Genomic DNA, 14,135 nt, shown 5'->3' with positions numbered 1-14,135 from the left:
CCCCTAAGAGAGTAGGCAGAAACAGCCAGCCTGCTTCCCATTCCAACCACCCCAACCCTCCAGTCTCTGTAGGAGAAGTGGGGAGGAGTGAAAGGGAGATGAGGAATTTGCTTTGTGGAGAGTACAGAATCACTTCAAGGTGAGAACAGATTTCCTGCCAGTAGGAGAGAAGTGGAATGTGCTGTCTCTCAGGAAAAGACAAGTGAGACAGAGAAGTGGATGTGAAGAAGGGAGATCTCCATTCTACGCCTCTGTTGGCCATCTGCCAACACAGTGCACTAGCCAATTTCCTTCTGTGAACAAGGGAGGGACAAATAGAACAAAAGAGAAGAAAACTGGGGAGAGCTAGCTACCAGAAGGTACCAGGAGAGTAAAGCAGTGTGTCATGATAAGGGAATGTATATTTTCCCCGGATCCACTGCACAATGGAATAGGTGGCTGAACCTGACCTATCTCATTAGACCCCACCCAAGAAGACCGCTGGCTACAAGAGGGGACCCGTGCAGCAAGAGGCAACAGTTGAGAAGGAATGGTCAAGCTGGAGCTAGGATCTCTCTCACTGGGGAACTTTGGAGTAGGAGGTGCCTCTGAGGACACCTATACTGGACACCTGCCACCCACTGGGCATTAACACAGACACTTATCAGCATACGCTAGAGAAGCAGAGACAATGAGCAAAGAGCATTACATACTCAGGTAGGTACGAAAGCTTTTGCGAAGAGGTTTCTATGATGTTCAGCTAAACGTATCTTAATATACTTCTTCCTCTGCAGAGCATGTACTGACTGCCCTCAACTTGCAACTTACATATTTCAAGCTCAGCCCTACACAAGGATGAAAACTGTAGACCTTCAATTCTTTTTCTTAATGTTTATTTATTTAATTTATTTATTTGAGAGACAGAGAGAGACAGACCGTGAGCAAAGGAGGGGCAGAGAAAGAGGAAAATACAGAATCCAAAGCAGGCTCCAGGCTATAAGCTGTCAGCACAGAGCCCAACTCAGGGCTCGAACCCACGATCTGTGAGATCATGACCTAAGCTGAAGATGGACACGTAACTGACTGAGCCGCCCCAGTTCTTTTTATTTTTGTTTTAAGTTTATTTATTTCTTTTGAGAGAAAGCAAGTGGGGGAGGGGTAGAGGGAGAAGACGACATAGGATCTGAAGCAGGCTCTGTGCTGACAGCAGAGAGCCCAATGAAGGGCTTGAACTCACAAACCATGAGATCATGACCTGAGCTGAAGTCAGATGCTTAACTCACTGAGCCACCCAGGTGCCTATTCTTTTTTTTTTTTTAAAGATTTTATTTTTTTAAGTTCATTTATTTTCAGAGAGAGAGAGAGAGAGAGAGAGAGAGAACAGGGGAAGGGCAGAGAGAGGGAGAGGGAGAATCCCAAGCTGACAGCACAGAGCCTGACTAGGGGCTTGAACTCAGGAACCATGAGATCATGACCTGAGCCAAAATCAAGAGTTGGACACTTAACTGACTGACCCACCCAGGCACCCCTCCAAGATTTTATTTTTAAGTAATCTCCACACCCAAAGTGGGGCTTGAACTCACAACCCTGAAATCAAGGGTGGCACGCTCCACCGACTGAGCCAGCCAGGTGCCCCGTAGACCTTCAGTTCTAATATAAAATTCCCAGGTGAGAGATCCTAATTGCTTCAGCCTGGATCAGTCCAGCTAGTTCAGTCAAGTATAACTGAGAATACAGGGTCACTAACACCTAGTCTCAGAGGACCATCATCATGAGGTAGAAAGGCACCCCAAAAGATGTCTCACAGTGTCGATGTAGCGAAAGAAAATGTTGTGCCCCAGAATACTAGAGAGCTGAGGAATCCAGACAGGCTTGAGTAGGCTTTGAAACCAACATTACATTGGTGGAGAGGGGAATGGGTATTTACTATTCATCAGTTTCTGGAGTTTCACAAGGTGATGTGTAGGAACTGTGGGTTTTGGAAGGGGCAGAGGGGTCTTGATCTGAGATGAAGTCAGGGAGGTCAGTGATTGCCAGAGAGAGAGAGAGAGTGGGGTCACCTTCCATTGAAGCCCATAAATCAACCATAAATCACGAGATGCTTGGTGTGATGGGATTTCTGGTGGGCACCTGCAACGGGAATGCAGCTTCACACATCCAAATATGACCTGGGGTAGGAACAGAGACAGAGACGCCTAAGAGGAATCAAACCGTTAAATATAGAGGGTAATCTGTGAGTTACCCCAGAGCCAGGATACTGGAGCCAAGTTTACTAAACAATCTGAGGGCACTGAAGGTTACAGTTTTACTGGCAAGTAAGTAAATAAATGAAACCATGAAGATTTCACTAACAGCAGCATGATTAAATCACTTGTGACTAAATTAAATCCAACTAACTACATGCTGGGATCATGATCCTTCACATGAGGGGGTTTTTCTCTGCTAGGTTTCCCTATCTGCAATTGGTCTGGTCAAATGGAAAGGTGAGGCATTTTAAAACCCTTTCGTGTAGTTTAGACTCTAAGATTTCCGGTCCATATTTGCTTCTTTGGGCAACAGCTGGTCCAAGGAGTCAAATTTCCCTGGGACCTTGTTAGAGTGAGCTGTTTTCTCCCCATGCTCATTCATAACCCTTGAGGCCTTACAGCTCCTCAATGGTAGAAACAGAGCATTCTGTGATTCCTAAATCACATTAAGCCCAATTTGGCCTTGAAGTAGAATAGGAAAGCGGCAAGTACCTTGAAAAAAATTGTCAAAAAACGAAAATAATAAGTAGAGGCGCCTGGCTGGTTCAGTCAGTGGACCATGCCGGTACTGCTGATCTCAGGGTTGTGGGTCCGAGCCCCAAATTGGGTGCAGAATTTACTTAAAAATAAAATCTTTAAAAGGAAACACAGAATGAGTAACTTGAAATCTTACTAAAGGCTCCTTACTATTTGTGGTTTCAGTTTTAAAGCATCTATTGAAAAGAGGGAAGGGTGATTTTTCTGAGGATGGAAACATAGGATATCATTTGAGACGCCACAAACTGTTTCCAGTTCTAGAAAAAGGATTCATGGTAATTTACCAATACTATTACTATAGCACCACTATTTAATTTTGAACAAAGGTTTGTGTTTTCTTTGGCTTTGAGGAAAAATTCTCAAATTTAGTTCCACTGGAGTTAAACTGTCACCATTTGCCCACTGTGGAGCCATTTTTTTGCTCTGCCCAGTACCCCTTCTCTTTACCATTCTGACAACAGGGGTGGGCCTAACCCAAGATGAATCATTCACAGCACTTCCTCCCATGGGGCCACAAAGATTGAACCAGAGAGAGGCAGATGAGTGTGAGACTTGGTGGGGAACTTTGTTTCTCTCTTCTCCATCTTGATAATGTTGAACTTAACCTAAGCCCTGTGTTCCTAGAAAATAGAAACGGTTAAGAAATTCCCCTGATTCATGTTCCAACTTATGGCAAAGAACCACTCTTCCTCATGTGACTTAGATAAGCCCCCCAGGTGGTCCTCCTGTTTACTTATGATAAGGCCAGACTAAAACTCTCCAAATTCCTATTCACATTGTCTTATAAACGATTATGTGAATTGTCTGTTCCCCTGAAACTAACTAGACACAAACCTTTCCTGTTGAGCTCCCTGAGACCCCTTGATTACAAAAACAATTCCAACTGTAAAATCACCCCACTGGGAAGTTGCCTACTCCTCCCTAGAAAAGTCTCCAGACAAAACTACCCTGCTGAGGCACTGATTTTCAGACCTGGGATGCTCTCCCTATTGTAATAGCCTAAATAAATCCAGTTTTCTTATTGTTCAGTATTTGTCTTTGACAGCCTGTGGAATTGTAAGGAAGTTCCCAAAATTCCAGTGGCCACATTCCCACCCATAGAGAGGGGTCTGAGGGAATGAGGCCATTACTCAGATAAAAGCAGACACTAGCTTGGGCCACCTGGGTGGCTCAGCTGGTCAAGCATCTGACTTTGGCTCAGGACATGATCTCGTGGTTCGTGGGTTCAAGCCTCACATCGGGTTCTGTGCTGACAGCTCAGAGCCTGGAGCCTGCTTCAGATTCTGTGTCTCCCTCTCACTCTGCCCCTTCCCCACTCACTCTGTGTCTCTCTCTTCAAAATAAATAAAACAAACAAAAAAGGTAGACACTAGCTTGTCTCATAAAAGGCATCCCATCCCTGGCTCAAGGCCTAGCTGCCTAGAGCTTCCCTGCTTTGACATCTACCAGTATTTATTCCTTAAGTCCTCTTTTTTACAATGTTCTTTTTTTTTATTCTTGTTTCTGTCACTTCCAACCTGAATAGCCCTGACTGATAAATCCACCACATTCAAAATTACCTTGCAAGTGCAGTAAGTATATTCATATAAGAATACTGGAGATTAAAATTCATTTGAAGATTTATCAGTGATAAAAAGCCCTTCACATAAATGTTAACTAGACTTACTGTGGTCTTTTTGCAATACCTATCTTCTTCAACTCATCATAGCGTTATGTCCCATAAGACTACATCCTAATAAACCCATTGTAAGTTAACAATATTGTAAGTCAAACATTTACTGAATACACCTAACCTACAGAACATCATACCTTGGCCTTGCAGACCTTAAATGTGTTTAGAACACTTACATTATCCTAGAGTTGGACAAGATCATCTAATATAAAGCCTATTTTTTTTTACTTTTTTAATGTTTATTTTTCAGAGAGAGAGAGAGAGAGAGAGAGAGAGAGAGACAGAGCACGAGTGGGGGAGGGGCAGAGAGAGGGAGACACAGAACCCGAAGCATATAGAGCCAATTTAAAATAAAGTATTGAATGAATCACGGAATTTATCGAATACTGTACTGAAAGTGAAAAACAACGGTTCTATGGGTACAAATGATTGTAAGCCTATCAGTCAGTTACCCACATGATCACATGGCTGACCAGAAGCTGTGGCTCACTGTCACTGCCCAGTATTAAGACAGAATATCATACTGTACATTGCTAAAGTGGGAAAAGATCAAAATTCAAAATCTGAAATACAGTTTCTATGGAATGCATACCTCTTGCACACCATCATTAATCTGAAAAATTGTAAGTCAAACCATAGTAAGTCAGAGACGTTCTGTATATATAAATATGGAATCATTATGCTGTATACCTAAAAGAAATGTTATATGTCAATCATACCTCTCCACTAAAAAAAGTCTTGCTTGACATCTATTTTAATTTTATTGATTGATTGATTGATTGAGAGAGAGAGACAGCAAGCATGCATGTGGAGGGGCAGAAGGACAGGGAGAGAAAGAATCTCAAACAGCCTCCATACCTAGTGCAGAGCCCAACTAGAGGCTCAATCTCACAACCTCATTACCAAGAGATCATGACCTGAGCCGCAATCAACAGTTGGGTGCTTAACTGACTGAGCCACCCAGGTACCCCTGATATCCATTTTTATTCTTTATTTTTATTATTATTTTTTTAAGTTTACTCATTTCTTTTGAGAGAGAGAGAGAGAGAGTGAGTGAAGGAAGAGGAAAGACAGGGAGAGAGAATCCCAAGCATGTTCCAACTCTTAGTGCATAGCCCTATGTGGGGCTTGAACTCACAAACCAGGAGATCATAACCTGAGCCCAAATCAAGAGTTGGCTGCTTAACCAACTGAGCCACCCAGGCGCACCTGACATCCATTTTTAAATGGCTTCATGAAACTTCACTGAAGGAATGGAAAAGAAACAGAATAGTACTTTTTTAAAAAATTTTTTATGTTTATTCATTTTTGAAAGACAGAGACAGACAGAGCACAAGCAGGGGTGGGGCAGAGAGAGAGGGGGATGCAGAAGCTGAAGCAGGCTCCAGGCTCTGAGCTGTCAGCACAGAGCCGATGCAGGGCTCCAACTCACGACCGCTAAGATCATGACCTAAGCTGAAGCTGGACGCTCAACCAACTGAGCCATCCAGGTGCCCCAGTTAGTATTTTTTAAATGCAGAGATAGAGCATGAATGTTTTATCACAAAAATCATCCCGGTTTAACAATGAACAGAAAGATATCTTACCTAAAATGGGCAAGAGTTACAAATGGTAATACTTGGAAATTTGAAGCAAATCTTAATCTCCAAAGATTATTCACAATTTACCAAAGTCTCAAAAGGCTGATAAAAACTAGATAGTGCAAAAAGAAAGTCTTTATAGCAAATTTACTGACAGCAAGTACAAGGGTCTGCTGACAACCCCAGACTCTGCACTCAATCTAAACTGACATTATACAAAACGCTTCTCAATATTAAAAAAGGACTTTTAGGTTGTATTTGCTTTTTGGGGAGAAAAGCTATCTTACAATTCTTATTCATAGCACAAAGTATAATTACTATTTTCTTTCTGCTTGACATGCCATCTAAAATGAATCTTGATTTGATATTTTTCTGATTAGTATTGGAATGAAAAGTGAATTAGAGGCATTTATTTTCAAGTATTTTTGAGAGTTTGGGTTTTTTTACTAACACTGGTAACTTGAAAAAATAAAGCTTTTTTCAGAAGTTTTATCTATCACAGAGAAGAGCATTTAATACTATAAAATATTACTTGCTTCACATTTTTTAAAACTTAAGATATACATTCAAAAACATGAATAAATTTTTCAAATGTTCAATCCATATATGCCTAAGGACCTATAGGTAAATTCTGTGTTTTCCTATCTGTTTTGCATTCACCAAAAGTAAGCTTTGTAAAGGTAAAAAACTTAAGAAATAATTTTGTCTAGGGGCACCTAGGTGGCTCAGTCGGTTAAGCATCTGACTTCAACTCAGGCCATAATCTCACAGTTGGTGAGTTCGAGCCCCACGTGGGGCTCTCTCTCTGCTGTCAGCACAGAGCCCACTTGGGATCCTCTGTCCCCCTCTCTCTCTGCCCCTCCATGCTCTCTTTGTCTCTCCCCCGAAAAATAAATAAATACATTTTTTTAATTAAAAAAAAATAATTTTGTCTACACTGAATAGAGAAAGTAGGTCTAATGTGAAACTCAACTTTTCAAAAAGTAAATACATTCTTCAGGGAAAGTGACACTTTTTGGAGATGCTAATGCCTGGGTAGCTCAGTGGGTTAAGCATCTGACCTCAGCTCAGGTCATGATCTCCAAGTTCTTGAGTTCCACCTCACAATGGTCTTGCTGCTAACAGGTCGGAGCCCACTTCACATCCTCTATCTTCCTCTTTCTGCTCCTCCCCTGCTCATGCTCTGCCTCTCTCTCTCAAAAATAAATAAACATTAAAAAAAATTGAAATTCCCCAAACATATATTGTCTGTGACAATTTAAAGTGTGTTACAGGGGCGCCTGGGTGACTCAGTCGGTTGAGCTTCCAACTTTGGCTCAGGTCATGATCTCACAGGTCGTAGGTTCAAGCCCCATGTCAGGCTCTGTGCTGATAGCTCAGAGCCTGGAGCCTGCTTTGGATTCTGTGTCTCCCCCCTCTCTTTGCCCCTCCCATGCTTACAGTCTGTCTCTCTGTCTCTTTAAATAAAGATTTAAAAAAATGTATTTTTAATTAAAAAATTTAAAAATTTTTTACTTGAGACAGAGAAAGAGAGGGGGAGGAGCAGAGAGAGAGGAAGAGAGAGAATAGCAAGCAGGCTCCACTCTCTGTACAGAGCCCCATACAGGGCTCCATCCCATGACAGTGAGACGATAACCTGAACCAAAATTAAGAGTTGGACACTTAACTGACTGAGACACCCAGGCACCCCACTATAAATGAGGAATAAGGATATAACCATAAATGTCATTAAAGAATTACAATAAAATATTTTATTTTTTATTCTTTTAAGCATTTTCTACACCCCAATGTGGGACTCTACAACCCCAAGATCAAGACTCACGTGCCTACCAACTAAGCCAGCCAGGTGCCTCACAGAACACATTTTAATAATTTTGGGATATATAAGGCCATTCTAAGTGTTAGTCAAACCCAGGAACCCATAAGGAAAAGATTGTTAGAAATGCCCATTTAACAATTTAACGTCTCAGTACATGGTAAACCATCACAAAGTTTAAAGACTACAAACAAAATAATAAAAGTGTTTGTAAATCATAAAATGAAGTGTCTTTACATAAAATATTAAAAGTTTCTACAAATCCATATTAAAAAGATCAATATCCAATAGAAAAATAAGCAAAGAGGGGCACCTGGGTAGCTTAGTCAGTTAAGCGTTGACTCTTGGTTTCAGCTCAGGTCATGATCTCGTGTTTCATGGGGTCCAGCCCTGAACTGGGCTCTGCACTGACAGTGCGGGACCTGCTTGGGATTCTCTCTCTTTCCCTTTCTCTCTGCCCCTTCCCTGCTTGCGTGCTTTGTTTCTCTTTCTCTCAAAACAAATAAACTTAAAAAAAAGAAAAAGAAAAAGAAAAAATAGAAAATGAAAAACAAGCAAAGAATTTGATTGACAATTCATGAAAAAGAAGTCTCCAATAATCATATGAAAGGTACCTAATCTCATCAATAATGATAGGTAGGAAAGAGTTTAAAAGTTTGACCATTCAGGGCTCCTGGGTGGCTCAGTCAGTTAAGCTTCCACCTTCGGCCTATGTCAGGATGTTGCTGTTGCCTAGTTTGAGCCCCGCATCAGGCTCTGTGCTGACAGCTCAGAGTCTGGAGCCTGTTTTAGATTCTGTCTCTCTGCCTCTCCCCCCACTCACACTCTCTCTCTCAAAAATAAATAAACATTTAACAACAACAACAAAAAAGTTTGATCATTCTCAGTTCTAGTGAGGAAATATGTTTGGGTAAAACCTATTTAAAAGACAATAGGTAATACCAATCAAAATTTAAAATACACATACTCTTTGACCCAGTGATTCTAGAAGATCAGATTACAGAAACAGAAGAGTGCCTGAAAATCTGTTCATCCCATCTTTTTGACAAAAGATCTAATTGTATATCAATAGGGTACTGGTTGGATAAATTGTGGAATGTCCATGTAATCCATATAACTTAACACAGAAAAAGAATAAATTAAATCTGTATGTACTGACATGGGAAAAGACGTCCAGAAGTCTACTGAGAATTGAACAAAGCAAGCTGAAGAACAGAACAGATAGTAAGATTCCACTTTGCCAAGAACAAGATGTGCTCAAAGGTTAAGGGTATCTATCACCTTCTCTAACTCTCAGTGCTAAATCACTCTTTATCCCCTTACCCTGAATTCTTTAGAGTATTTATGCTCTTTGGACATTGCCTTGGCTTATTGTTTGTAGAAAGCTCCATGTGTGCAAAGACTTTACCTGTCCAAGGCTCTATCCTCAGTTTTGAAAACATTTCAGGTGCTTCATAAATATTAATTGAAAAAAATGAACGAACACCCAGAAACGTGCATACATACACAGCTCAAAAGTTATATGTTTCAAAAAATGTAGATTTAAGGGAATAAAATTTCCACGATCTGACACTAAATGCTAAAATAATTAATTTTAGTATCTTTTTCTACAGCGCCTGGGTGGCTCAGTCGGTTAAGCATTGGACTTTGGCTCAGATCATGATCACATCGTTTGGGGGTTGGAGTGAGGCATTAGGTTAGTTCTTTGCTGACACCTCAGAGCCTTGGAGCTTGCTTCAGATTCTGTGTCTCCCTCTCTCTCTGCCCCTCCCTGGCTTGTGCTCAGTCTCTCTGTCTCTCTCTCAAAAACAAATACGTGTTAGAAAAAATTTAAATATATTAGTATCTTTTTCCAGTGGACAAAGTAGCTTTAGTTACATAATCTCATTTGGTCCTAATAAAATCCCTGTGAAAGAGTACAGATAGAATTAACATATATTTGCACTATAGTCGGTCTTTCAATTTATGGTTCCAATGTTGCTCAAGTCATTACTTTTTGGTTTTTTTTTAAGCCCATTCCTTTTATTTTGCTCTCCAGACTCGTTTCTGAACACTGCACACTTTTATTCATATATTTATGTGTGTGTGTATAATATATATTATAATATATATTTCCCTTATTTGAGAATGTTTCTCCCGGCCTCTCCACGCAATATACCTGTACTCATTCTTCAAGGGCCTGTTCATGCAAGACAACCGGCATCATCCTTCTTTCTTAAACTAGAGACCTACACAGGAAACAAGACACACATCTACCCACCTACTGCTTACCCCAAAGGCGGCCACAGAAGCCCGCGAGGCCGGACTGGCTCCGCCCACGCAGGCGGTCGCTGGGGGTTCGAAGGGCCCGCCCCTTCCGAGAAGCTTCCCAAAACCCAGCGCGGCAGTCCGTAGCCGCGCTAAGATGGCGACTCCCATGCATCGGCTCATAGCTCGGAGACAAGCGTAAGTGAGGGCCCGAGTAGGGCCGCGGGGCGGGCTGGGGGCGGGGAGAAACGCGTCAGCCGGTGAGTGAGCAGCGGCCGGGATGGCGGGCAGGTATCGGATCCTCAGTGTGGACAGGCGGAGGGTGGTCGTCTCTCTCACTTGTTGCTGCTCCGCGGGGGCTCGGCCCAGGCGATAAGTTGGGTGTCCACAGGCTAGTGATTGCGTGGAAGACGGCTGCGTAAGGTCCCCGGGGCGGGACCTAGGCTGCGAGGTGGGATAGGTGCTGTTCTGAAGAGAGCCTAGCGTTTGGTTTCCGCAAAGGGAATGCCCAGGAGTTGGGCACTAAGTGGTATGTGCCCCTTTGCCCACCCAGCCGCCCACCCCACGCGTGATCCGGGAAGCCTGAAGCCTTGATCCGACACCCTCCAGTCTCACCGACGTAAACCTTCCAACTCCCTGTGAAGTCTCCAACCCAGCTGGCTTTTCCTGCCCTCTTCCTATCGCCTTCCCCAGGAACCCTGACTACAACGCCGATTTTTCTCCCCAAGTTATCTTCTCACTTTCTGCCATTCATTCTCTTCAGTAAATATTAATTTATTTTAATTAATATTTATTAAAATATTATGCCGCTCTCTGCCAGAATTTGGGTCTAAAGAAATGGAGGTGTTCAAGACCGGAAATACTGCTTTCAGGAAACTTATATTCCTTTGGTGAAAAGAGTGGAACAACTAAACATTTTAAGTAAATACAGTTGATGATAAGAGCTTTGAAGGAAATAAGAGGTGATGGAAAGAAAGGTCCAGTTTAGGTTGGTTGGACTGAAAAGGAATGCCTGCAGAGGTAGCATTTGAACTGAGATCAAAAGTGTGAGAAAAGAGGTGCTCATGGGGTGGCTCAGTCCTTTGAGCATCTTGACTCAAGATTTCAGCTCAGGTGGTGATCGAGGGTCAGGATTGAGCCCTCCTTGGGCTTCCCTCTAAAAGTGGAGCCTGCTTAAGATTCTCTCTCATCCCCTCCCTCTCTCTGTCTTAAAAAAAAAAAAAATTAGAAAAGAGCCAGTCATGAGAGGATTTGGGGAAAGACCATCCAGATAGTGACAATTGCTTTGAGACAGGAAAGAACTTTAATTTTTAAGAACTAAAAGCTGGCCACCGTGGCCATTGAGTGAGAGTCAGTGGCACAAGAGGTTTGCTGTGAACGCATAATGCAGGAATCATCCCAGACACCCCTCTCTGGTAAAGCCTTTTTTCTCTTCTACCAACATGTACACCTGAACTGCCATTTTTTCTTTCTCTTGGCATTTCATGTTGTTACCATTTCCAAGTCCATAATTTATCACTCATAGTTAGCTTGCATATTTATCTGTTTCTTTTTACACTTCTGTTTTTTATTATTTTTTGTTGTTCTTCATGAATTCCACCTGTCACACCTGAGGAAGAGTTCCTTGAGCTTAAGGGTAAACACCTAGGGAGTCAAGGTAGTATGCCTCCTGGAGGAGAAGGCTTTGAAGTCCAACAATTCTGAAGTCAAGAATAGAGTGACTATAACACTCAATAGGTATGCTAAATTATGTCTACTATCAAACTCACAGATTTGATCTTTTGGGTGTTGGATTCACACTTGGATAGATCCACTCCGTTGGTCCCAAGATGGCTGCACTATCTAGGGTCCTTTATATCTGTCGAACTTCAAGTTGGTGACATCTCATTGTCTAGATTGAATCATGTCTATGGGATTGCCATGCTCTGATTAGCAGATCTCATTCTTTTACCAGCACAATTGGATGGATCTTTATAAATCAATGATGAGCTAGATAGGTTAGGTAGTGAATGCTAGATTGGTAAAACCAACCAATATCAACTTATATGAAGTGAGACTTAATATCTAAAGAATATTGTCATTTCTTATTTAAGAAGTGTCAGAAAGTTTAGTAAATGTTGTTTTTCTGTGGAACGCCTGTATTTGGTAAATGAGCTATACAGAAGTAAAAGACTTATCTTTAGGAGTTTCCAATCTTTTGGGGGAAGAAAATAAATGGTGTATGATAAAAAGCGGTCATGGTATAAAGACTAAGTCCTCAGGGAGTTGGAGAAGGAGACCTTTAGAAGTTAGGGAAGTCCAGTAGAGTTTAGGGAGTATTTGGGGGCAGAAAGCAGAAGAGGAACCATTATTTTTCATTTTATCTTCATCAAAAAGTTTTAATTTTGTTTATAAAGACCATATATTCCATAATAACAAATTTTAAAGTATTTTTAGTATTTAGTTAGGTGAAGTGAGAAAGTACTGTTGTCATTCTTTTTAAGAGTCTTTGGACTAATAGAGGAAAAATAATTCTTGTGGATGCTGAAGAGATGGTACTGGAATTCAGTGGAAAAGGTTAACAGAAAAAATGACCCCAGATAGTGCCCTGTTGATCCCAATTGAGAGGATATTAGTTGGACTAATAAAAAAAAAAAAAAAAAAAAAAAGCCTACCTTTGAACTTCCCATTCAGCAGAGTTAACTTTAAATCAATTGAAATGAAATTATTTTCACTTTGTAAATTGCAATTACATCTACTTATATGTAAGTAGATTTGTAGAATCTTGCACTATCTCAGATCATTTCTTCTGCTAAACCTTCCACTGAATTCCAGTACCATTTCTTCAGCATCTGTGAGAATTATGTAACTTTGGCTTGGGTAGGAAGGACATACCTCCTGAATCAACCTGTTACATTTTTCTATCTATCAAACAGTTTATGTTGAGCTGAAAGGAAAATAATATTGATGAAGCTAAACCCTGCTCCCTTCTAACTTTCTAGCTTTGGACCTAAACTGTGATTTTAGTCATGTAAAAACCCTAGATGTTATCCACTTGAATTGCTATCATGTCAAGCTTCCCTGTCTCGTACTTGTATTGATTTTCTGGACTTCAGTGTCAGACTTATTTTTACCCTTGTTAAATTTCATCTTGTTAAATTTCACATTGAGTTCTAGCCTATCAAGACCTTTTTAGATCCTGATTTGGTCATTTTTTGTATTATCTATCCCTCTTAGCTTTGTGTCAGCTATAGGTTTGATAAACATGCACATCTGTATTCTGTTCTCATCCAAGTCATTTATAAAATGTTGAACACATCAGGGGCACCTGGGTGGCTCAGTCAGCTAAGCGTCCGACTTCGGCTCAGGTCATGATCTCACTGCTTGTGAGTTCCAGCCCTGCTGTCAGGCTCTGCTCTGACAGCTCAGAGCCTGGAGCCCGCTTCGGATTCTGTGTCTTCCTCTCTGCCCTTCCCCTGCTCGTGCTCGCTCTCTATCTCAAAAATAAATAAACAGTTAAAAAAAGTGTTTTTTTAATGTTGAGCAAATTCAAACTAAAGACCAAGCCCTCAGGCCATTGCTAGATACTCCTCTATACATGTACCGTTTTAAACAGTACTCTTTTGTCCATAATGCTCAACTGATCTGTTTCCTAGATGTCTTATTGAAATACATATACCCAGAAACCAATAAGAGTATTAGTCTGTAATGATTTGATACTTTGTGATCTGAGCTTCTCTTTTTGAATGGATTTGATAAATCCAGCCAGAATTTTGCCTGGAATAGATGTCAAGTTCACTGGCATAGTTTGTGGAATCTACCTTTCTCTCCACTTTGAAAGTCAAAACACCATTTGCCTACTCTCAGACTTTCAGCACCATTCATGTATGCCAGGGTTTCTCACATTACCAGTAGCAGTACAGTCATGTCACCTGGAAAATCTCTGGTATGTTGGGGAGCAGTCACTTGGGCCATGTGACTTAAACACATTCAGATGGATAGAAGGGCCCTGTTACCCACCCCTACTATCTTGGGATTCAGTTCTACTCTTTTCATTCTACATATAATTGTGTTTGAGT

The 14,135-nt window shown here is 41.2% G+C and overlaps 1 protein-coding gene across 3 annotated transcripts in view; it reads left to right on the top strand.

The window, feature by feature from the left end:
- Positions 1 to 661: 661 nt before the first annotated feature.
- ZCCHC10 (zinc finger CCHC-type containing 10) overlaps positions 662 to 14,135 on the top strand; it is a 36,575-nt gene continuing 23,101 nt past the window's right edge. The window contains exon 1 of one of the 3 annotated variants that reach the window (XM_015540074.2): positions 662 to 696. In XM_015540074.2, the coding sequence (XP_015395560.1) occupies positions 671 to 696 (26 nt within the window). In that variant the 5' untranslated portion in view covers positions 662 to 670. Of the gene's footprint in view, positions 697 to 10,173; positions 10,276 to 10,318; positions 10,369 to 14,135 lie in introns of those variants that run through there. The other 2 variants (XM_007087753.3, XM_015540075.2) reach the window with 2 other exon arrangements.

Source organism: Panthera tigris, chromosome A1 (genome assembly GCF_018350195.1).
Source record: "Panthera tigris isolate Pti1 chromosome A1, P.tigris_Pti1_mat1.1, whole genome shotgun sequence".
NCBI lineage: Eukaryota > Metazoa > Chordata > Mammalia > Carnivora > Felidae > Panthera > Panthera tigris.
Note: the sequence above shows the minus strand (reverse complement) of the source record. Positions and strands in the feature narration are given on the sequence as shown.